General features: G+C 42.1%; 1 protein-coding gene across 1 annotated transcript in view; it reads right to left on the bottom strand.

Annotated features, from left to right (window-relative positions):
• Positions 1 to 1,805: 1,805 nt before the first annotated feature.
• Positions 1,806 to 23,661, bottom strand: part of LOC110985274 (glutamine--fructose-6-phosphate aminotransferase [isomerizing] 1-like) — a 93,681-nt gene continuing 71,825 nt past the window's right edge. The window contains exons 14-18 of the mRNA XM_022246587.2: positions 16,535 to 16,662; positions 16,163 to 16,291; positions 10,588 to 10,626; positions 9,229 to 9,390; positions 1,806 to 7,062 (exon numbers count right to left, since the gene is read on the bottom strand). Of these exons, the coding sequence (XP_022102279.1) occupies positions 7,018 to 7,062; positions 9,229 to 9,390; positions 10,588 to 10,626; positions 16,163 to 16,291; positions 16,535 to 16,662 (503 nt within the window). The 3' untranslated portion in view covers positions 1,806 to 7,017. The remainder of the gene's footprint in view (positions 7,063 to 9,228; positions 9,391 to 10,587; positions 10,627 to 16,162; positions 16,292 to 16,534; positions 16,663 to 23,661) is intronic.

The raw sequence follows: 23,661 nt of genomic DNA on the forward strand, positions 1-23,661 counted from the left end.
GAAAATCTTTAATTTGCGCTCTTTCCGCGATAACAATAATCTTTTCTGTTGTATTTTGTATTGTACATGTCTTATGGGTTGAAACCTTGCAGATAGAAAGGGAAATTCTGTAAACGAATGTTGACCTCATGTGATGATAACGTCATCAGCCGACGAGTCACGTGACATTAAAGGTGCATCTTTTAAAGTGCTATATCTCAAATGCACGTCCGATTGGGTTGCAACTTGGTAGATATTTAGAAAGGGAGTTGTTATGGATGGAAATTGACATTGCCGATGATGACGTCATCAGATGATCATGTCACGTGACATTAAATGAGTTTTAAACGCAATGGTAAGTCTGATAGTCCCACAGTATTGGAAAACGGTCATAGTATGTGCGTGCCTGTAGCAGCGCATGGGTATTTACTGCATTGCGTAGGCGTAGTTCAACCCGAATGGCGCCCATGCGATAACAACGTTTTACGCGTTTTTACAGTTCCCGATTTCCGCCGCTATAAAATCTCTGGGCACACAGTCAGTACTAGTCACACTAGGCTAGGTGACTTTAACCCTTGCACAGGATTCTCGACCCATACCTCAGGATCAGCCCTTGATCAGGACGACTAAACCTTGCCTGCGCGCCCCTTATGGGTGCATTCCACCAAATGGTTGTATTTCTGCGCGCGAGGTCATTAATATTTTGTGATCCACGGGGTTTTTACAATAAGACATGCCATAATCAGGAGCCATCATAGAAATATTTCCATAAATTCCGGATTTGGGACTGACAGTTTCCAGTTTGGGGTATGTCTTTCGCAAAAGACCAAAATTGCGGAACTATCAGTCCCAAATTCGGGATGTATAGAAATATTTCTACGATGCCCCTTAATTATGGCTTGTCTTATTGTAAAAATGCCGTGGGATCACAAAATATTAATGAGCTCGCGCGCAGAAATACGATTTGGTGGAATGCACCCCTAGTATAGGGTGCACTGAACCAATTCAAGATCCATTGAAAATAGTGTACAATCAACCAAGTTTGGAGCCCCATGGTAGGCAACTGAAGTCCCTGAGGCCTCTCAAACAAAACACGTGTTGTTTGGTCCTTCAGGTTTTATTTGATTTTCAATTTTTAGTTGGTCAACAAATGAATTGTTTAATTATCCGCCCAAAACAAACTCACCCTCCAAAAAGTGAATGTTGCCGAGCCTCCCAGCGGCTATTTTTCAAATGACATTCCTCACCTTCCTCGGGCTCTTCTGACTAATTTTCAATCCCATTTTTGTCTGCTTTGCCCCAAAATGGGTGCCCCTGAATCTACAGAGATGATCCTGGGCCATATTGACACAATCCCACCATTTCTTGGCCCAAACAGACCCCTCTTTTTGAAACAATCTCTGGGGGGGGTACTTTTTGTGCGCCTGAGCCTGGCGGAGAATTTTCCTTGAATTGGGACACTGCACCCCTAGCATCTGCCTGTTACTGAGCAGAGCGCCATCTATAACTTCGCACCACGCCTAGTGACTAGCGCCCTCTGTCTTGTCACAATATTCATGTTTATAATGACATTATTGTTATGTGATGTGGAAAAAGTAATGAATGAATAAATGAACTGTGGGTAATTTTATGCCAGGCGCTCAATGTGTTACGCAAGTGCCGGTTATCAATTCGATATTCTTTTCTTTTTCTTCCTCACTGCTGAAAGTATTCTCACTACACTTTATTCGTTCATCCAAAATTCATCCAGATAACCAATGATTTGAATATACCGCCCAAAGACACGTGATCAGTGACGCTTTGTAAGAAGATACATCAACACACTGTCATTGTTCCAAGGCCATGTTTCATCATAATAGTCTACACTTTGCCATATACCAGGCACGAAATGGAACAGAGGGGTACCCACCCCCCACAAATCCAATCCCCATACACACTCCAGCCTACTGTCACCCTAGATGTCTGAAAAGAATTCCTGAGATACCAGTATAACAATAACCAACACAAGCGCGGGGGGTGCTCTATGTCTCCTGAAGACGGACAGAGTACACTGTTCGAAACGTCGAGTTATTCCCCGGTTCTTCTCAGAACCACACATACTCAAAGAAGAGATAAATACATGGTGTTACCGCAATCTTTACTATAGATTTACTTCATATGCTTTGGCACTTGAACCAAAAATTTAAATAACGCTTCGCTAACATTGTGATAACCTCGAGGTCACAGGTCGTGCAAAATTTAACCAACACAATGCAAAGCCATCAGCCCTTCCCAGCACCCTGTTCGGCGCTGGGCGACAACTGAAACTATTTCTAACATAATTATTGTGATTGTGTGCACCTTGGTGGAACCTAAATCAATTCTTTTGTGGGGGTTGATTTTTTGGGGGAGGGGGGAACAAAAACATTGCAATTTCTTCACACGACTTTTTATAACCTTTTGAGAAAAGCCTTTTTACATGTTTTGGGCTGGAAGGTAAATGAAAAACTCTCTCAACAAATCGTCTTTTTGTAATTACTACCCCAAAGAACCTATCCGGGGGTATGGCTCCCGTTAGCCCCCTTGAATCTGGCAATAGTATGAATACAATGCAGTCACTGAAAGATCAAAGAGACATTTTCATATCGTGGAATTTGGCTTTGACCGGAACCTTAGACCATGAACAACTTTGTTTGAAGTTCAAAATATCAAATTTCTCGAATGTCAGTGAATACATTTCTGGAATGTATTATACTACAGGGAGTTCTTCTGCTCCAATAAAAACAATAATGAAAAGGGTACTGAAGCGCTTTTTAAAAGATAAAGTTCTTAAAAAATACCTAGAAATGTATAGAGGGTGCGGTTTTGGACAGGAGTACTAAAGCAGATACACAATAAAAACATTGATTTATCACAGACGATAAAGTTTCAATGAAACACTCCCGTCAAGACTATTTTGACAGTTTTCACTTACTGTTGGTGGAATTTTGCGTCACAGAAAGGCAAATTTAGCATTTGGTTCTGCCCTCTACCGAAGTAATTTTTTAAATCATCGTTTACTCCCATTTTCAGAGTGGGACCGTGACTACAGTGTCAACAATTTAAAAAGACTCGAACGAGCCAGCTGATCAGCAAGCTCGGTGATTGAGTGGATAAGACGCCTGTTAAGACGTCGTGGGTTCAGGTTCCACCCGAGTAAGCTTTTTCATTACTTTCTTGCATACTCGGACACCCGGCGATCATATAAATCCCACTGCTGAAGGGCAAAAATAATTAAGTACCCAAAAGGCACTTTTTAAAGGGAAACCTTAGTTATATACTGCACATTCTTCCAGAATTATCACCATTTTCAGAACTGGAAATATTTGATGTTGGCTCTAAGGGTTATTAGGGGTGGGGGGGCTAATTCTGATACTATTTCTGATAGTAAAGATGCTACACTGTTTAACATCAGTCAGCATATCAAAGAATGGAGAAAAGACACAGGAGGAGTTACAACTCTGGCACTTCAAAGTGCCCAATGATCGTCGCCGACCAGTCAGACGAATAACAGAAATCATTCCAAAGATGCCCGGTTACTCCCGCATCTTAGCCAGACAAGTGGGGCCAGTAATATTCTAGTTATACTGGTGCTTTGCTTCAAATTGAAAACTTATCGCTGTAACCAGGAAATAGAAAGAGAAAAATCCCTAACGTTAGACCTACCTTTGCCATCGTGAACGAACTTTTATTTTAATACGCTGTTCAAATATCCATGCAGTGTTTGTAATTTTATTTTATTCCTCCAAAGCATCACTTTTTAAAAACTTGGTACGAATTTGGCTACGATGCAAACATGTTGACCACCACTGAAAAGCTGAGTTCATGAACAAAATGCGCTATTTCATCAAAAGAAGTGATAATGTGATCTTATGAAATATGCCTTTGTATAAATGCAGTAATAAATATGATTCCAATAATACACAAAGGTAATAAACTGGCTATTTTTCCCAAACATAGCTCCAAAAGAAAGCGTTCGAAAAGGGCGATACATGCAACAGCACATGAGCATTTAGCGAACACGCCCTAACACAAGCAACTGCAGAAGACATTAAATCTGATATTGTTGAGAGAGCATACCAAGCTCCAACGAATCAACACTATTCAATGTCCTATACTTCAGTACACAAAGTTTTAAGGATGCAGATTACCAGCGAAAAATTGCGGCGATGATCATTGGGTATAAAAGGGTCTCATGACTGCGAAACAAATGATGCGTTAGGAAACGCTCCTGATCCTGCGCTCTGGATATGGACATTTCGGGCATGCCAGAAAGCGGTAATTGGCCAAATGTTGTAGACCGGCCAATTCAAACTCTTTGTATCTTTCCTCCATGGCCAAAGAAACCAGCTCACAAAAGCAGCAATGGACATACTCTTTGGAAGAGGGAAAAACCAACCCAAGCTAGGATGTCAGAAATAATAATACATGCATGTACTTCGTTCTTAATCTCAGGAACAGCAATACCAAACTGAATGCATATGCCCAATGAGTTGTAAATGTGCTTTTAAATATAGCCCCGTGTCTTTCCTAACTGACGTGACCACAATGGACAAACCTAAATGCTTCATTCTCTGCGTTTAAACAATAAAAGAAAGATCAACCAAACATACAACAGAAAAAAAAACTTTCAAAGTTCGTATACTGTAAACTTACTACCAACAGCTCCAACAAACTGATTATGTATTGCTGACCTCTGAAGTCAGGTTCAACCACAGATTCATATTCAGTGAGCGTCACCACCACTGATTTTCGAAGCACAGGAACTTATGTAATTTATGTTGATGTTATACGTTACACTGGGCTAGCTTGTTGGAAGCGTTTCAAACAATAAAAATGCAGATACAGACTCTCAAATTAAAACAATTCTGTGAGTTTGAGTTTCAAAGCACACTCTGGTATTTTTAGGGGGCTCCCAAGTTTTTCTTGAGCCCCCCAATGTTTCAGTGCCTACTGTATCATTCAACCCTGGACTATACTAGCAGGCTACTTTAAGCAAAGATGGTCATTCATAATCTGGTGCAATGTCTGAGGAGAGATGAAATGTATGGATGCAAAAATAAAATGCATTGTACTGCAATTGAGACCATGACAGCATGACACAAGACCAGTCACATGACAAGTCAAAAGCCCAATCTGAAGTAACAGGATGATGAATGACAATGGAATGCATTTTTGTAGTTCTTTGGATAGTTTATCAAAGTGTCTGTTATGTTGTCCTGTATTACGTGGGTAAATGGTCTACCGGTAGATAATGTTGACAAAACAATAGAAACATTAAATCTGCCAGAAATAATAATTGGTGTTACTGTCCAATATTTGAGATCAATAATAATACTCACCCACTTCACATATTTTTGTTTATAGTATGTCTGGCAAATAACGTCACCCCTAATCCAATACAAATCTTTATCGTCTGTCAGCGGTACCTAATGCAAATTCTTGTTTTAACCACAGTTTCGTCATATCACTTGCCTTTTTGCTATTTTTGGTGTGGCGATACTCGAGGTATTTTTGTTTGAAATGCCTTCCATTAATGTTTTCCCCTGCCTCCCCCTCTGCTCTCATTTACGCGTCTTTTAGTTTATTATTTATTTATTTATTTATTTATCATCATTTTATTTGTTGCCCATTGCCATTCATCTACTGTGTATCCCTCTCTCTTCTTGTTGTTTCTCTTTGCTCATTTCCATGCCTTGTTTCAATCCTATAACTTCCTCTGTTTCCTTCCCTTGTTATGTACATTTCATTTCCTTATATTCTTGTACTTTGTGTGTGCGTGTGTGTCCTCCTCTTAAACTGTTAACTCCCCATCTTATTTCTGCCTGGCCTCGTTCTCTCTCCAATGTCCCCAGGTATTCCTCGATGTGGCCTATTTTGTGACATTTAGGAGGTTTATCGATATCTGGTGTAATATTTCTACTAATTTGTACTTCTAATGGATGTTTTATCCTTTTTACATTTATATCTTTACTTTTAATTTCTGTTTTGATCCATTGTATGTTTAATTTGGTACAAAGCGAGAAAAATAGTTTCATGCTGGGATAATGAATAAATTAATTGAAGTTAATTGTTTAAATGATTAAATTAAAATGAATGAAATGTTTTGTGTTGGTTTTGTTTTGGTTTTGACATGGTCTCGACTACAGTACTGTTTTTTGTATACATATGTTCCTTTCAAAACATGGACGTCTGCAACACTTAATGTCAATACTCTTTCAATATTCACTAAGACACTAAAAACTTTTAAAACTAGACAATGCTGAGCTCACTAACAAAATCGGTGACACCATGTATATGACAGAAACAAGTACATAACAGCACCCACAGAACTGACCTGGAGTATGCTGTTTGGTTTATGAGTTATTAATATTAAATACATGCATGAAGTTGTGTAAATGTAGTTCGCAGATGGAATATATGTTCCATACATCTAATAGCAATCCATAACCATTGATGGCATAAATGTACAATTGGTAAATAACAACTGAACACATACACCTTAGGTTTCACATGTCCACATAAAACATTTAGATTTAAAATGAATTGATAAAGAATCTTAAAATGTTCCTTGCAGAACCAGGCTAAAATATTAAGTCTGTTTATCAAATGCATGGCCACTGCTCTCTCCAAATCATAAGAAAATGATAAGAATTAGACTGAAGGAACAGCAAGATAGCACAGCCCCACTGTCCTGTGAGGCCCAGCCCCCTGCTTTATATACCTGTGAGCCACAGAACTGTGGGACGCACTGCCTACTTGGCATTGTCAAATACAACTGTATCTAATCCTGCATCCGTCTGGGACTGGGAATGCCTTTTTGACTGATACTACTCATGCCTTGTGGAATGTAAGTGCATGCAAACAGAAACATGAAAGCTGAATTACTGTCATGTAACAAATACTTTAAATACTTGCTAAAACAAAAACAAACCAAAAACCGAATAGGGCAAAAGGGAAATCTGATGTCACGAAAACAAACTGTACAGAATCCCTTGGAAACTGCACCAATGAGAAATTTCATTCCACAGTGACAGACTTCGCCAAATTACGTGGGCAGTCAACCTGTAGATGAGAGAAAAATGAAGGCAAAGAGAGGATTTAATAACAGGTTCCTGTTTGGGGGATTGGAATTTTTAAAAATGAAAGAAAAAACACAGCACATCATCACATCCAACTGATCGCATAAATAACTGAGAGCTATGCACAAGCAAATTTTTCTGAAGCACCATATCATCGAGAAGTAAGAAAGCATCCTTTTATTGAAGACAGGCACACTCTGCTTAACTGAGTAAACTGTCTCATGAACTGCAGTTACATGCAAAACTATCAGGGTAACTGCATGTTTATGGACAACTGCAAAAATTTCAACCTAGTACCCAAGAGGTAGTGGATGAATTGCAAGATAAGGAAGTGGCTTTAAAATTTCTGGTTGTGAGGAGTGGTTATGAATTATTTGTCTATAGTTATTGTTAAGATTTTAGCTTTTCCTCAAATGTTATTGTTAAGAAATTTTGAAATTTGATTAATCTCTCTACTGGACAGTGAACGGTGGCACCCTCTCATATTTGTGTCTAAGTAAAAGTTTGCTGACTCTGGGCTTCTAACCCCCTACACAACTCTCTACAGGGTGTATCCGAAAAAGTCCCACTTTGAAAAATTTCCCCAAAATGTATATTTTATAATTTTTTGAAATCCTTTTCCATAGGTTGATAGAAAATGGTCCCTTTTGTGCAACTGCACATACTCTAACATGTCACGCATGAGTGAGCACAGGCTACTTATATGTAGGTAAATTGCGATACATCTGCTTTGTAAGGAAAAGTGCTGGGAAGAAAATAGGATCTGAGACTATGAGAAGCAATGTTAGGTATGCCCTCAAGTTTCCTCAAAAATTGTCAGGAAAATTGCTTTAACCCTTTGAATGGATGTCCCCAGAATGGTGTAACACCATGTGTTTGCACTTTCTTGAGCTCAGCACATCCATTGACACATTTCAGTTGTTACATCATTATGAATTCCCAGCAAATGGGATAAATTTGTGGGCCCTGGGTGCACTGTTCCCTCACTTCTGTATTGGAAGCAAACTCCCAAAGATCATTAGGCCATTCCCCCCCCCCAAACAGTGATCTTCCATGGTAACAGAATACCATCATATCAACAGTGTTGGGGAAGTCCTCCAGAGGTTCCGTCAGGAATTCCCAAACGTGCGAGGCCCGAAGACAACAGTTTCCAAAGACGTACAGACGTACAGAACAACGGGAACAAGTCATAATCTGCATAAGGGAAAATCTGGACATCGAAGAACTGGCAGATCTCTTGCGAATATCAAAGCTGTCTGAAATCGTCTTGTTGAGCACCAACAGGCGGGAGAAGGGAGAGTTCAGACAATCAGCAGCCAAAGCAATAGTCTTGGGCTACCATTATCCACTTTCAACAGAATAACTCGTTTGGACCTTCACTTTCATATCTATCAGATGGTTAGGTGACACAAACTTCTACCTAGGGATCAACAGCGATGACTGTGCTTCTGCGGATGGCTCCTTGCCTAACCCTCACGATTCTTGGACAATCTTATCATTGCGGGTGAATCAGGCTTTACCCTTAATGCAGCAGTAAACACAATATCTGAGAGTACTGCCCTCGTGAACATGCTCCCCTTGATTTTCACTATCAACGTTATACAAGGTACAAGCTGACTGTGTGGATAGGTTTTGGGAGGCAATGGCTCAATCATTGGCCCTTTTTTCTTCCACCATAGCATGGAAAGTGAGGATTATTTGCAGATGCTGAACGAGGACACTGTTCCTGTCCTTGACCAACTGCCACATTATCGTTGCAACAGAAACGGCCAATTTCAGAGAGCCTGGTGAGCAGGATGGCGCCCTGGCCCACAGACAGAGAACTGTAACAGACCGCCTCACAGAACTGTTCGGAGAACAAATAATTGCCCTAAACCGTGATATGGGATGGCCCCCCAGGTCATCGGACTTAACCCCTCTTGAATTTTTCTTGTGGGGTCATCTTAGGTCAAAGCGTACATTACTCCACCTCGGGACGTGGATGACATTGAGGAACGCGTAACATTAGAAGTCAATGTTCTCAGAGGGGACAGAACTTTGATCGAGTGTGCAGTATAGTGTTAAAGTGGAAAGTACCAAAAAAATGAGCAATTTACGTAGATAAAAGTACCAAATCATATTCAAAAGGTAACACTTAGTTTATGCTTACATCAAAGCCACGCAAAACAGCAATGTGGAATGCCAGTAGTTGTAAGGGGATTACACTCAGGATCCCTTGTAGGCAGTCCACGCAACCAGGGATGCCGATGGATCGGGATGACACTCTCTGCATCTCTATGTCTGTCTTGTCACAGATGACAATGGGCCGACACTGCAGAGGAAAAAGCACCCCTTTTATGAGTTCAGTGCAACGGATATGCACTAATACCCCCCCTTAATGGAGACAGAGACAGCAGCTGAGACAAAACCTGAATGTCATTGTTGTTGTGAGCACTACTCCCATGCAAAGACGCCACTGTGATTGTGTGTATTGTAACAAAATGGCTAATACAACTTTACTTTATGGTATTAAAGATAACGTTTCTATTGACTGTGTAGGGTTCACATGAAGTATTTCAAAATGACAATAAATACATAACCATTTCACAAACATCATAAATTTAATGTTTACCCCATTAATTGTGACCCCCAAATGAATAAAAAGTTCCTGCGTTTCCCTGCCCACAAAAAATCTCCTTTTGGCCATTCGTGCTCTGAGGCTGATTGGATGACGTAATCACCAGAACGATGCATGTACACTGTATATGTACATAGTGCACAGTACATGCAGTATCGCATGCAATATACTGTATTGTGTTTCATGTACAGTCATTTGCAAAGGTTTATGACCACCCATAGAAAATGCATTAACCTGAAGGATAACAAAACTTAAACCAATCAACCATGGCAACTTATGTTTATTTTTAATGTGTAACCTTGGAACCTTGGTTTAACATTTTTGACTACATTTCCATGATTTGACCAGTTAACAGCCTAATGTTAAGTAATCATTCAGTGAGACCATATAATGCAGGCCCAATGACAGAAATACCAATAAAATTCAAGGTGGTCTTAAACTTTTGCAAATGACTGTAGTTTGGCCCACAGGCATTAACCTGAACTGTCTCAGTTCAAGGTAGAAATTAAAAGACACAGTCCTACCATGTATTTCCTGAACTGAAACAGCGTTTGCCCTGTTGGCCAAGCTACATCAAACACAACGTGGTCTATTGCAAGCGTGCAATCATAATTAATGGGGTAAACATTAAATTTATGACGTTTTCGAAATGTTTACCTATTTATTGTTATTTTGAAATACTTCATGTGAACTAAATGTTTTCTATTTCTGGAACCCTTTAACAGGAAACCCACCATCTACATGTTTGTAAAAGAGATGCATGTACACATAGGAGCTACTTTCACAAACAGAAAATGATAACACACAAAAAATTACATTTAGTGTTACGAACATTGATGTTAGTCTGTTAAAAAGAAGCATGAAAAAGAGAAACATTATTCAGGTACATACTTTCCTTGCCAGGACTTCATGAAGGGCATTCTGGCACTTCTGTAAGAAAAAAAAATTAATCTGAAATGAAATATGGTTTTGACTTCCAATAATACACAGCTGAGAAGTTGCAGAGTTTCAATACATTATGAAGCAAGGTTAAATTAGCAAACTGGACACATTTTACAAAAATGCCTGCTCAAAAAGGCTCAAATAATGCTCAAAAGATTAGGTGGTCACTCTAAATGAGTGCTCTGAAGAGTTTCCTAAAACTGTGATTACATTCACATTACAGTCACTTTCCCAGTTCCAGATCAGACTTTGAACAATTCCCTGATTAAGTGCATGGAAATCAACAAACTCTTGTATGATTTGCTTATTTAAATCTAAAGGTATGTCACATGTCTGACTGTGCAGCTTTTGTCACTTGTCAATTATCTGGGAAAGGAATTTTCTACTTTGCTATTCTTGATTCCATTTTTCATTTCCTTATTTATATTTTCATATTGACAGCTTCTACTCTTTCACCTAAGGTATTGAGCCACCTTAGGCGGTACATGTAGCATGAAATTGGCCAAAATGAAGGTAAATAGCGCTTAAAAGGTCAAATACATGTACAACAGACACTTGCAGACAATCTTACACTTCCAAGTTCAACACAAAACATCCTCACAATGTTAGTTACAAGTTGAAAGAATATACAAACATGCAAGACACAGGAAAAGATGTTCTTCGAGCCTACTGGCATCTAACATCATCACAATAAGCCTTTTGTGAATGAAACTGGAATAAAATCTGGTACACTAAGTTCTTTAAATTCACGTGAACATAACAATTTGCATTCTCCATACTAAAAACATTGTTGTTATACCTCATGATTCGGGGCAAACAACTGCTTAGTTACATAAGAGACACCTTTCAACAACACACTGTTCTCAATGGATAGCCAGTCCATTCCAGAGATGGTGTTCGCTATGGAAAAGCTTGCCCTGAATCACAAGAGTTGTGGGGAGGGGTCAGTCTGGGACACTGTAACCTTTAAATATAGGACAGTTTAACCTTTGGAAATGGTCGCATAAATATGTATAGAAATCATAAAATAGGAATAGGAATGAGGGTAGGGTAAAAAATTATGCTACGGTTTGACCTCGTGTGGGCATAGGAATAAGGGATAAGATTGATTGACCTGTTATATTAATGTGTATGGATAAATATGAATAAGGCATATCATGGGGTAAATATGTTGGTACAGTTTGACCTTTCTTATTAAATGATGGCCATGAGACGATGAGTCGTATAGTGCATGATGTCATGGAAAAATACCGACTGGCCTACAGGGATGCCCTGAAGTAATCAAGGGGCAGGAAACAATAAAGCGTAGACAAAGGGCCGTACATGCCACCAATGATATGGATAATCCTTTGGACAAATAATGGACAGTATGTGGTGCCAGGTACATGTAACGAGGGATAATCTTTTGGAGGGCTGTATGGGACACTGTGTGGTGACTAGTGTGTACTTGGGAGTGAGCGTAGGTCTGACTTAATCCTTGGACACTAAACGAGAGAGGGCGGGCACATGCTAACGGTGTTACGTTAGGCTTACTATGGTTACCGAGATCTGATTAATACAGAAAGAAGACCCGGTTAGCCTTGGCTGAATTTCTTAATCCTTTGAACTAGTGATTTATTATATTTTATATCAGAGGCACTACATGTACTCATTTCTTTGTGGAACCATTTGTCTGTAATTATTACTATCTTGTAGTTACTTTCCTCTTCGTCATTGAGCTCAAACAGTACGTCAAATTTAACAGCATGTTTAGGCATAACCCTATTCAAGGCTTTGTTTACTTTCATGCCTTTATCAAGTTTTCCTTCGAGATCACCACAATGTCCTGATGAGATTCATTATCCTTCAACTGTAGGTACTTGACAGAAACTCCTTATGGTTGTCAAAAAAGTCTTGTTTGACTGGCCAGAGGGTCTTCCTGTTTGCCTTGATCTTCATCCATGCCTTCATCCCACATCTCCGTATTTGTTTCTCTGGCTTCAGCCAGCCAATCTTGGTAGGTGGCATTGACTTCCAATTCTGAACTGTCTTCATCCGAGGTTTCTACGTCAACCTCCTCAACAGGTTCTGAAGCATCATCAACTTCATTCATGTCTGATTCCTATTGGCTCTCTATTCCAGGTAAGCTTTTCCATGAAAGTAACTTTTCCCTCAGCATAACCTTTCATGTGAATAGTTAAAATTGACTTTTCCTTTGTTCGATTCAGATACATGTAAAGTGTGTTTGGTACAGTAAAGTCTGTTGATGCCATGAATTCTCCAACAAAATATTCTGGTTATTGTCTTCGGGATTTTGATAAGACACTGTATCTAAATACAGTGATGTTATATTACTGATTGAGCTGAGAAGTTGCAACAGTACAATTATCTTAGTTATTATGCAATTTATGAAGTCATCATAGTTTGGACTGGTTCAGTGGTTTGGAAACTTTACCAAGATTAACTCTTTAAGTTTTGCCTCTATTATTTACTATGTGAACATTCTTATTTACATGTAGTTTAAATAAGACACAGTCAATGTCTCATACTAAAGTTTTGCAGTAGACAGAATTGTCCTTGTGCCAGAGGGTACTTGTCCATGTACATGTACATGCATTTTGCACCTTGCAGATGAAGTTGTGCAAGCAGGTTTGTTGCCTTATAATAAAGTCTCATTCTCACGTTAGCTTGGCCCAATAGTAAGTTTTGTTCAAAGAATATTGTACTGTTGTAAGAGTTTTTAATTATGGCATGGCCCATACGGCTCTCTCTTCTAGACTTCTGGGCTGTGGACATCGATGTAATTTCATCGACCTTCGTCATCGCTCCCTCTCCGTCGATCGTCCTTCATCGCTCTCTCTCCATCGCTCCCTCTCCGCTGATCATCCTTCATCGCTCTCTCTCCATCGCTCCCTCTCCACGGATCGTCCTTCATCGCTCTCTCTCCATCACTCCCTCTCCGCTGATCGTCCTTCATCGCTCTCTCTCCATCGCTCCCTCTCCGTCGATCATCCTTCATCGCTCTCTCTCCATTGCTCCCTCTCCGCTGATCGTCCTTCATCGCTCTCTCTCCATCGCTCCCTCTCCGCTGATCATCCTTCATCGCTCTCTCTCAATCGCTCCCTCTCCGCTGATCGTCCTTCATCGCTCTCTCTCCATTGCTCCCTCTCCGCTGATCGTCCTTCATCGCTCTCTCTCCATCGCTCCCTCTCCGCTGATCGTCCTTCATCGCTCTCTCTCCATCGCTCCCTCTCCGCTGATCGTCCTTCATCGCTCTCTCTCCATCGCTCCCTCTCCGCTGATCGTCCTTCATCGCTCTCTCTCCATCGCTCCCTCTCCGTTGATCGTCCTTCATCGCTCTCTCTCCATCGCTCCCTCTCCACGGATCGTCCTTCATCGCTCTCTCTCCATCGCTCCCTCTCCGCCGATCATCCTTCATCGCTCTCTCTCCATCGCCCCCTCTCCGCCGATCGTCCTTCATCGCTCTCTCTCCATCGCTCCCTCTCCGCCGATCGTCCTTCATCGCTCTCTCTCCATCGCTCCCTCTCCGCCGATCATCCTTCATCGCTCTCTCTCCATCGCTCCCTCTCCGCTGATCGTCCTTCATCGCTCTCTCTCCATCGCTCCCTCTCCACTGATTGTCCTTCATCGCTCTCTCTCCATCGCTCCCTCTCCGCTGATCATCCTTCATCGCTCTCTCTCCATCGCTCCCTCTCCGCCGATCATCCTTCATCGCTCTCTCTCCATTGCTCCCTCTCCGCTGATCGTCCTTCATCGCTCTCTCTCCATTGCTCCCTCTCCGCCGATCATCCTTCATCGCTCTCTCTCCATCGCTCCCTCTCCGCTGATCGTCCTTCATCGCTCTCTCTCCATTGCTCCCTCTCCGCTGATCGTCCTTCATCGCTCTCTCTCCATCGCTCCCTCTCCACTGATCGTCCTTCATCCCTCTCCATCACTCTTTCGTCATCACTGTTTTAACATTGCTATTTTTTCATAATTCTTTTTCCATCGCCCTTTTTTTCATCGATCAAAAGAGAACAATCGAATAAATTCCGATCGATCAACATAGGAGACCGATTGATTGATGTTGTGGATCGATCAATCGATGCAGTGGATCAATCGATCGATGTTGAAGAATGATTGATCATTGTCAGAACAATCAATGTTTTTGCTTCTTTGGCATTCCATACCTTGGCGCTCATTTTGATAGTACCGACTTAAAAATCTTACTGGCCTGAAGGACAGCTCCTTCTCAGCCACCCACGAAGGACCGGCATTCTCCCTTCGAAGCCACCCACGAAGGACCGGCATTCCCCCTTCGAAGCCACCCACTGAGGACGGCCATCTTTCCCCTACACAGCCTGAGAGACAGTCTTTTCAAGGATTCATCAAATTTAGAACAAACCAGGGTTTGTACAGTGCCCACAAATCACAAATTTTCTGCTTGGTTCTATTTCAAATTAACCGATGTTTTGGTTCCTGCTTGTTTGAAAGGTGAACCCAGGGTTACGTATTGAACTAAAGAAAGCACTTAACAGTGCATAGCATATGCAAATGTCCGTGTGCCCAAGGGCAGACTGCTAAAAATCACATCATGCCCACAACAGCCAGTACTACTCACCAGACTCTGCACGATAATTATGGAAGTGAAAGTCTAAAACCACAGAGGATTCTCATGCCCATATGAAACCCACTTGCATTAGTTTGGTATGAATTATATGGTACATGTATCACTGGTGAGTAGCATGCAGGAAGGTGGAGGCCAAAGAAGGGAATTTGCTCTTCCTTATAAGAGGAGAATTGTCATTGCCCCCCTCAAAAACATTGATGTAACCATGCCTAAATAATAACCTTTTACAGTTCGTGAAATGCCCACTCTCTTTTTTGAAAACTTTTATAAAGACACAAGGCTCTGCCCTCTATTGATCCAAGGATAGGAAAAATCTGAACTGAAAACACAGCTATATAGAATACGGCAGTTATGGGACTAAACTCCCTCTGAAATTATTCCTTCCGGCAAACTGTGGTTTTAAAGAAAGAGGCCATTTCCAATGATACGTCTAAAGATGCATTTTTGGAAAATTGCCAATAGAAGTGCGTGCAAGCATTGAAACGACACACACATGCATTGCAGTTAGTCTAATTTGTTGGCTTTGTGTGTGACATTGCATAACTGCATTTAAATGAATGTGAGAGCATGTCTCCGACACTGAATTCAGGTGCAATTCAAAACCTGACTCAGCAACTTTTGGTCTGATATTGAAATCCTACAATACTGTTTATCACGAAATAAACAGTATTCGCTGAGCTGAAACTTTGTCAGGTTTGTAGGCACTTTCCTTTAGATTTTGAGTAATTTTGTTGCCTTAAAGAAACATAATGCACTGAAGAAAAATGGTGGACTGTACCGTTAAGTAACAGGCAAATTTTACAGTCAACTTTGTTGTTGGTACACAAGACAAAGATTTTATAACAAATGATGCATTTAAAGAAAGATCCCCTCTCATTTGAGAGTCAGCCAATAAGGACTGAATCCAACTCTCACCGTGTAGGTTCCATCTTTCATTGCAATGAGAATGACAGGCATGTCTTCATCCACTAGAGCCAATGGACCGTGTTTTAATTCACCAGCCAGAATACCCTCTGAGTGGAGGTAGCACAACTCCTTGATTTTCTGCAGTTACACCAGGGTGAAAGAATGTGGATAACTTTGTTGATTATTTCATGGACTTAGAATTTAAACACTCTAGCACATATGTTCAGGCAGAAAGTGGGTAGGATCTGTTCTGTACCCATAACCCCTTGGTGCACCCTTAACTCTCACCTATCCAGATGATTTTGAAAACAAGATTCCAAGATCTAAAATCCAACACCATGCAGTAAACAGGTTGAGAGATCTGACTCCCTCCTGACCTACCAATGCCCCTTCCAGACAAGTGGCAAAGTTGAAGCCCCTCCCCATCAGGAGAATGCTTTTCTCTTCTTGCAACTCCTCCGCAAGCTTCTTAATCTTATCGTCCATCAGCAGGATTTCTTTGATAAGGTCTAAAAAAAAAAAAAAAGAAAGGCAGCCCTGGTTCAATGAACTGGACCTCAAACTTAAGAAACTTCTGAGGTTAAAGGGTAACTGCAATGCAAGTTAAGACAAAATGCACCGTTCCCAATAAACCTTAATTTCAATTTCTGTTTTATTATTATAAAAGGGTATCTTACTGCCTGGTAAAATATTTCCATAGCCATGAGCAAAAGTGTGTTTTCATCTTGGGATGAACACTGCAATGTTACAATTGTTTATGAAAAAAAACTGCTTAATGTTTAATATGCTGGTGGTCTGAATTTTCTTCTCTCATTAAAGTAAATAGCAATAAGCCAGTGAGTCTGTGATGCAACCCATTTACAGAACAGGTTTCAGTGAGTAAATTCTGGGTTCACAATTTTACCAGAAAAACTCAAGCAATGAACCATTTTTCCATCAATGACATCACAGCAACAGAACCCTAAGTTGTCCAGGAAAGCATGGACAATTTTGAATGTTTAAAAAAAGTGTACTTTATAATACAGTTAACCTAAAAGGAATGTCAACAAGTTTTCGTAAACTGACAAGTGCAAAGTGTGTTTGAAAACTTAAACTGCTGCTACCTTTGAAAGGCAATAAAGTCATAACGACCTGTATACTGGAGTTCATACAGACAACACTAATCTGAGGGGTCACTTTTTCTGTGGGAATCATACACACTTGTCTTGTGCTTTCATTGACTTAACCACATGCTGCCAGATGATTTGAAAAATGCAGTGCACACATAGGGGCGAATTTCAAGATTTTCAGTTTTCAAAAATCTTCAAAAATTCATCATTTCAATTATAAATGGCTGTTTACACCCACCCACTACATCACTGTCTGGTGGCCACTGTAGCCTAACGGACAACATCTAATGACGCCCAAGTATTTCAGCCAGGCCTGCAGCCTTGTAAAAAGAGCCCAGATTATGTGGCGTTATATAACTTTCTTTTGTTCATGAACCTGACACAGTGCGCTGCTGCTGACCTCTTTTCAATAGGGGCCAGATTAGCGTGCAGCGGTGCTGTGTGGCTCATCGCTGCGGTGGTGGCATGCTTTTGTCCCCGGTGGTAATCCGCTCGCACTAAAAGCCCAAAACCATGGTATACTGTTTCAAACAAGGCTGGATTATCTCCACAATTGAGAGTGAAAAAATGTCGGTAATGCTCAGCAGCTCAGTCTTTTGTGCCAAGCACTGTCTTCTGATACAAGGCCCAGCTCTTTTGTCCCGGTTTCGGGCTCCCCGGCTTCATGTATAAAGCTTATGTGCTTGAAAACAGGTCCCCCGGCAGCAAGTGGTTAAGATGCAAGACAGACAGACAGCCCAACAGACAAACAACAAAAACAATGTAGTTACACAAATGTTACTTATGAATTACAGTCATAATCAAGTGAAAACATCAGACAATAAGGGACAACTGAGAAATTTAAATTCATACATAGACATCGTTTAACAAATATTTTAAGAAAATAAAAATAAAAAGTACATTTTGTCTTCTCCTAATTCTTCTCCCTCCTGTTCAAGTTGTAGAGTTTTTCTGTACAGGGCCCTTTGAAAATTAGTATTATCATTAAAGTTACACCAAGCAAAGACCTGAATGGGTAGATACATATACTTCTGGAACAAAGAAAATCATGATGATATCATCACAAGTCAAGGAAATACCCTCAAAGTTGAATTCTTTGCAAGTAATATCAAATGAACTTTAATACCCAACTGGGTCAGAACTTGGCAAGATACAAAGCAAGATATGTATATGTACTTGGGGAGCTCATGAATTCGCGGGTGTAGCCATGGGCAATGGTGGCGAGGACCCAGTTGTTCGCAGTGATTTCCAACCAGAAGCCGATGAAATTGCTCAGATGACCGCAGACGGGTTTAGGATCAGTGGCTGCCAAAGGCAAAAGGGAGTGGTCACCAGCGCAATCCCCCGAAGGGACCGGGGACGCAGGGTGTGAACCCGCGGCCAGTAGGACATGGCTGGAATCTTTTAATAGTGGTCGGGGAGCAGAATTCAATGGGGGTCTGATGGCCGAGTTGCTGACCAGAGCTGGCACTAAAGAAGTGGCCTGAAGATGGGGGCAGACCTGCCTGTCGTCTCAGTGGCAGCAGTGGCTACTGGCATAGAGGAGCAGCGGGTTCACAGAGTGAGATTTTCTTGGCGGTCTCCATATGCTTTACCTCTGACTCAAGGACCTCGGTAAATTTCCTGACGAACAAGTTGTCTCCGAGAAGCGGCAGATCCAGCAGTTTGTTCTTGACTGACTCATAGGGAATGTACATGGCGTCCACCGTGTTGGCTCCACGGCTGGAAGTGGCCAGAAGTTAAATGCAGATGAACTGTTCAAAGACGGAGTTAAGTCCCTCATCAAACCTACACAGGGCAAGGGCCATAAAAATCAGGTGAGACCGAAGAGACCCAGGCAATATATTACGAGAGGAGGAAGAGGAAGGCTGAACATCGGAGGCCAAAGCGAGAAGCCATACCCAGGCGACGGTGAACTGAGTTGAAGTTGGCCCTGTCCTTATCCCAGAAGGTGTTGCGTTTGCCGGAATCGGACGAAATATTGTCTCTGACAGCATCCAGGATATCGGAGCTGACAGGAAGCGAGAGATGTCCTCCTGGAGAAAGCAGTATTAAGCCCTAAGAGGACTTGCGCACCAGCCCTAAGCCTTTGCAAGAGCATTCATCATCTCCACACAGGAGCGATCCAGGGAAATCTCCGGGAAGACGGGCTCAGCCGACTTGAGGTGCAAAGGGTGATGCTTAAACAAAGTTTGTCCTTGCTCTGCAGGTGTAGGGTCTGACAACGGGAGCCCAAGACCGTGGATCATGTCACACTCAAGGCGGAGAAGGCAGCCCTCGAGTTGAGTCAGGCCAGCAATAGAGTCAATGTCATCATCCTAGGAAGAGAGCGGTAGAAGGCCCGCAGAGGGGAAAGGCGAATGGTGTTCCGAATGGACAGAGTCACCACGATCTGGGACATGATCCGAAGCCGGGTCCCGCTGGGGAACAGGTCGGGCTGGACAACAGAGACCACTTCAACCTCTGAGAACACCGCTTGGGAGGTAGGAGGGATGGCCGGAAGGGGATCCGGGTCGGGTGCCGTCACTGCTGGCTGAGGCTTGGGGTCTATCTTGCAGGCCAGAGGGGTTAAGTCCTCCAAGAGGGACTGGAGGGTCGCCATCCACCGGGTTGGATCCGGATCAGAGCAGCGTTTCTTCTTAGCCTTGTACTAGGAAGAAGCCAAAGGAGATGCCCTGGTCTTGCGCTTCTTAGCCTTCACCAGGGCAGGGGAGCCGGAGGCCGGGACCATTGGAGGTACAGCCAGGCGGGGTCCTCCAAATGGTTGGTCGTATCCTGCGAGGAGCATCTTGGGTCAGGATCAGTGGCCCCATGGCCAGAGTCCATCGGCAGACCGGAGCTGCGGATGAGGTGCAGCAGATGAAAGCCCCAGCGGCATAGCAGTCCAAAAGGGCTAACATCATCCTATGCAATGAGAGGCTGTGCCCGTGTTGTATCGCGGACTCGCCCGTGGCAGAAGCAGTGGAGCATGGCAAACCCGCTGTGGAGCCTGTTGCCCGCTTGGAGGAGGTTGACTGGCCCAGCTTCTGAACGGACGATGCCCGGCGAGCAGAAGCCGGTGAGGGACCCGGGGCACCCCGTCACCCCGCGAGCCCCACAAGCTCATTGGGCCATTGGTTAGTAGAGTCGCTCGGGGATGTGGTAGGTAGCGACACCTGGTACCTACAGCACGGAGAAAGGATCAGCTCTTTATGCTCTGGTCAACCGTGACCAAGAGTAGTGTTGTAATACAGCACGTTCAGCCCCGTTGGTAGGTGTATGGAGCAGTCACCAGTGATCAAGGGTAGTGTTGCAGCATAGCACCCTCAACACGATCAGTTCCAGTAGTGGTTGTCGGTGCTCAAGGGTAGAGTTGCGGCATACATGTAGCACGCTCACCCCGATCACGTAGATAAAGGTCCGGGGTAGTGTTGAGGCATAGCACGCTCAACCCCGGCCTATACACTCCACGGGGTCTTTCCCTGACACGCTCGTTAATCTCGGACAACGCAAACTGCACCACAAAGGAGCAGGCCAGCCCGCCAAGCCCCACTCCATGGCCAGGCCCATACAGCAGAACACAGTGGGCCATTATTGTTTGAGTGCACACACCACACTGAGAACAAAGGGCTGCCCGTGAGCCCTGTTCAACAGCTATACACAACTAACAACGGTAGGTCACACCCAAATCTGTAGATAATGCACAGAAAAAGGGGCAGAAAAGAACAAAAATACAAAATACGAAAATAAGCACTCTTACCAAAAGATGAAAAATCAGACGGCGAATGGGTAGTATACGTTAATGGTCCAACATCCGGCCTTCTCTTTGTCAGAACCGTATCGAATATCGGGTCATTGGAGTCGATTTTTTTGTACCTTATTTTAACGGCCGTGGTAAGTTAACATAAAGGATTTTTTTATCGAGTACTGTTAATCGAGTACGAGTACTTTGATGCTCGAGTACAATTTTTGGATGTCGAGTTCCGAGTATTTTGAAGCCCGAGTACAAGAACTGTAGTTCGAGTATGAGTACTCTGAAAACGGTACTCGAGTACGAGTACCGAGTACGAGTACTACAACACTGGCCATCATATGTCTGAACACGTGCATGTGCCGAGATTTGCGGTGTCAAACTTGTCATCTGTTTTTGGATGTGTTTGCTTTTTTATCAAGTTTTCTCGCATGCATTCCCTTTGCTATCAACGCCAATAACCAAACATCCAAACCAACAGGGGCTGGGCATGGACTGGCAGTCATGGCAGTGACCAGTTTAGGCCTGGGTAAATAGGAAACAGCCGCTGGATCTCAACTCCTGGTGCTCTATTTGCATAATGTGAGGTCACGGCTTGGGGGTCAAACCTTGACACCACAATGATTTGAACTGTCAACGTCAACCTGCACGAAAGGATGAAGTTCAAAAATGAGCTCAAAATTTCTCAAAAAGTATGAGGTAAGATTATGTAGTGGAGGATTGTCTCATTGAATTAATTGATTGAATGGGTATGGCATACATCAAGCACCTCCAATCATGAAAATTCTTTCATTTCTAAGCGCTTGAAAAAGTCCACAAAAATTTTGTATATGGGCATGTGGCTGTAGGGGAGCGCAGCATACAATAAGCCATATTAATGGGGCTTTGTAGAATCAACGTTGGCAACCTATGAGCATGCACATACAAAGAGAGAGAGAAAAATACCACACAAAATGACAAATATTTTACACATTTAGAGATAAAATGTAAATATCCAGAAACTACAGTTTATTGTTTATACGTTACAGTTGATCAGGATACCACAAGAAGGCGGAGCGAGAACGGAAACTTGCAAAACCCAAGAAGACATGTCCGTTATCGATGACACCAAGAAAAATAATGAACATGGCAGCGGCACCACAATTCATTATGGGAATAGAGGGCGCGCTACAATTTATCAAGTGTTTAGCAAATAAAATAAGGCGCAAAGGAAATTTGCATATTACAGGGACTGTTTGGTTTAGAATAAAAGCAGTGGACTTTGTGTCATTGATTTTATTCTTGAAATTGATATTTTTGTTAATGAATATGTTGGCCCTACATTCACTGCGGGAAGTTGACACATCCATTTGCCAGTAAACCTCTTATTACACAAAACACTGGGGAAACCTGATTTGAATAAACAATAATTGTGGCTCTGTAGGATGTTTTCAAAGGGAAGTCCAACATTTCAACAGGGGATGCTTCCACAAGACAAGAACCATTTTCCAATAAGAATGTAAGTGGTGCATTTTCAGACACTTGAGTAATAAAAAGCATTCCACTCAATGCATGCAGGGAGCTAAAAAGCTGGCAATAGACATGATAAAGAGATATGAATGAGTTCATGCATGTACAGGACAAACGGACAGTAGACTGGTTTTCAGTAAAGCTCAACTATATCCTTTCTACTTGGTTTTGTTGTCATGGTTGTGGTTGGGTATGACCAAACCATGTCAAAGCTTTTCAAGAATGCAGATAAAAAACTTGACAGCATCAGTAATGGCTATGTAGGACTTAATGGATTTCCACACTAAGTAAAGTGCATTTTGGCCAACTTGGCTGTGCAATAAGGTTTTCTCAAAGAGCACTTCTGTTCGTGCATTGGGGCATCGTGGCAATGGCCACTGATGTTGAGATCAAAACCTGTCACATGACTTGCCTCCAAAGTGGAATTCTTTCCAAGTCAATATTTCCAGAATCATAAATCCACCTTGGAAGTAACTTCAAAGTTGCAGTCAAGAGGGATGTGGTACAAGTAAAAGTTGGGGTGATGTTTTGATGATGTCATGTTACAATCTTTATGGTGATATTTTAAGGTCCTATAGCTAGAAAGGTTTTGGGATTATTTTTATGCGCAAGTACATGGTGATTTGTAATAGACCAAAATTGAGACCACGTTATCGTGACATCATCGCAGGTCACATCATTTTAATAGTGCATACTTTAATGTCCTTCATACAATGTCAGCATTTCCCTGTCATCTGATTGATAGATTGTTGATCACATGTCACTGAATTATTCTATTCCATGGTACCCATTGAATAGAACTTCACTTGACTGATTCCTGCCCCCAATTTATTTCATTCCCAATAAGAAAAAGGAAAATAATGTGGGGATGGGAACCAGTCTGACATTGTACAGTACTATGGGTGGCACTCCAGAAACGTTAAGGTGCAAGGACATTTTGTCCCAACAGAAGAGGATTTAAACGGGTACTGTATAACACAAATAGTGAATGTTTCACATTTGTGCAATGACAAGAATGGTTCCATGAGGTGAAAGAGGAACTGTTCCATTCACGAGCCGAACACTCATGAACATTCATTTTTTGTGTAACTAAAGAACTGTCAGTCTGATTGGGTAATCAATCTTGTTATATAGGTAGACTGAAGGTGATGTCTTGGTAA

This window comes from Acanthaster planci, linkage group LG19 (assembly GCF_054643075.1).
Source record: "Acanthaster planci isolate LZ-2023a linkage group LG19, COTS_SCS, whole genome shotgun sequence".
Classification (NCBI taxonomy): domain Eukaryota; kingdom Metazoa; phylum Echinodermata; class Asteroidea; order Valvatida; family Acanthasteridae; genus Acanthaster; species Acanthaster planci.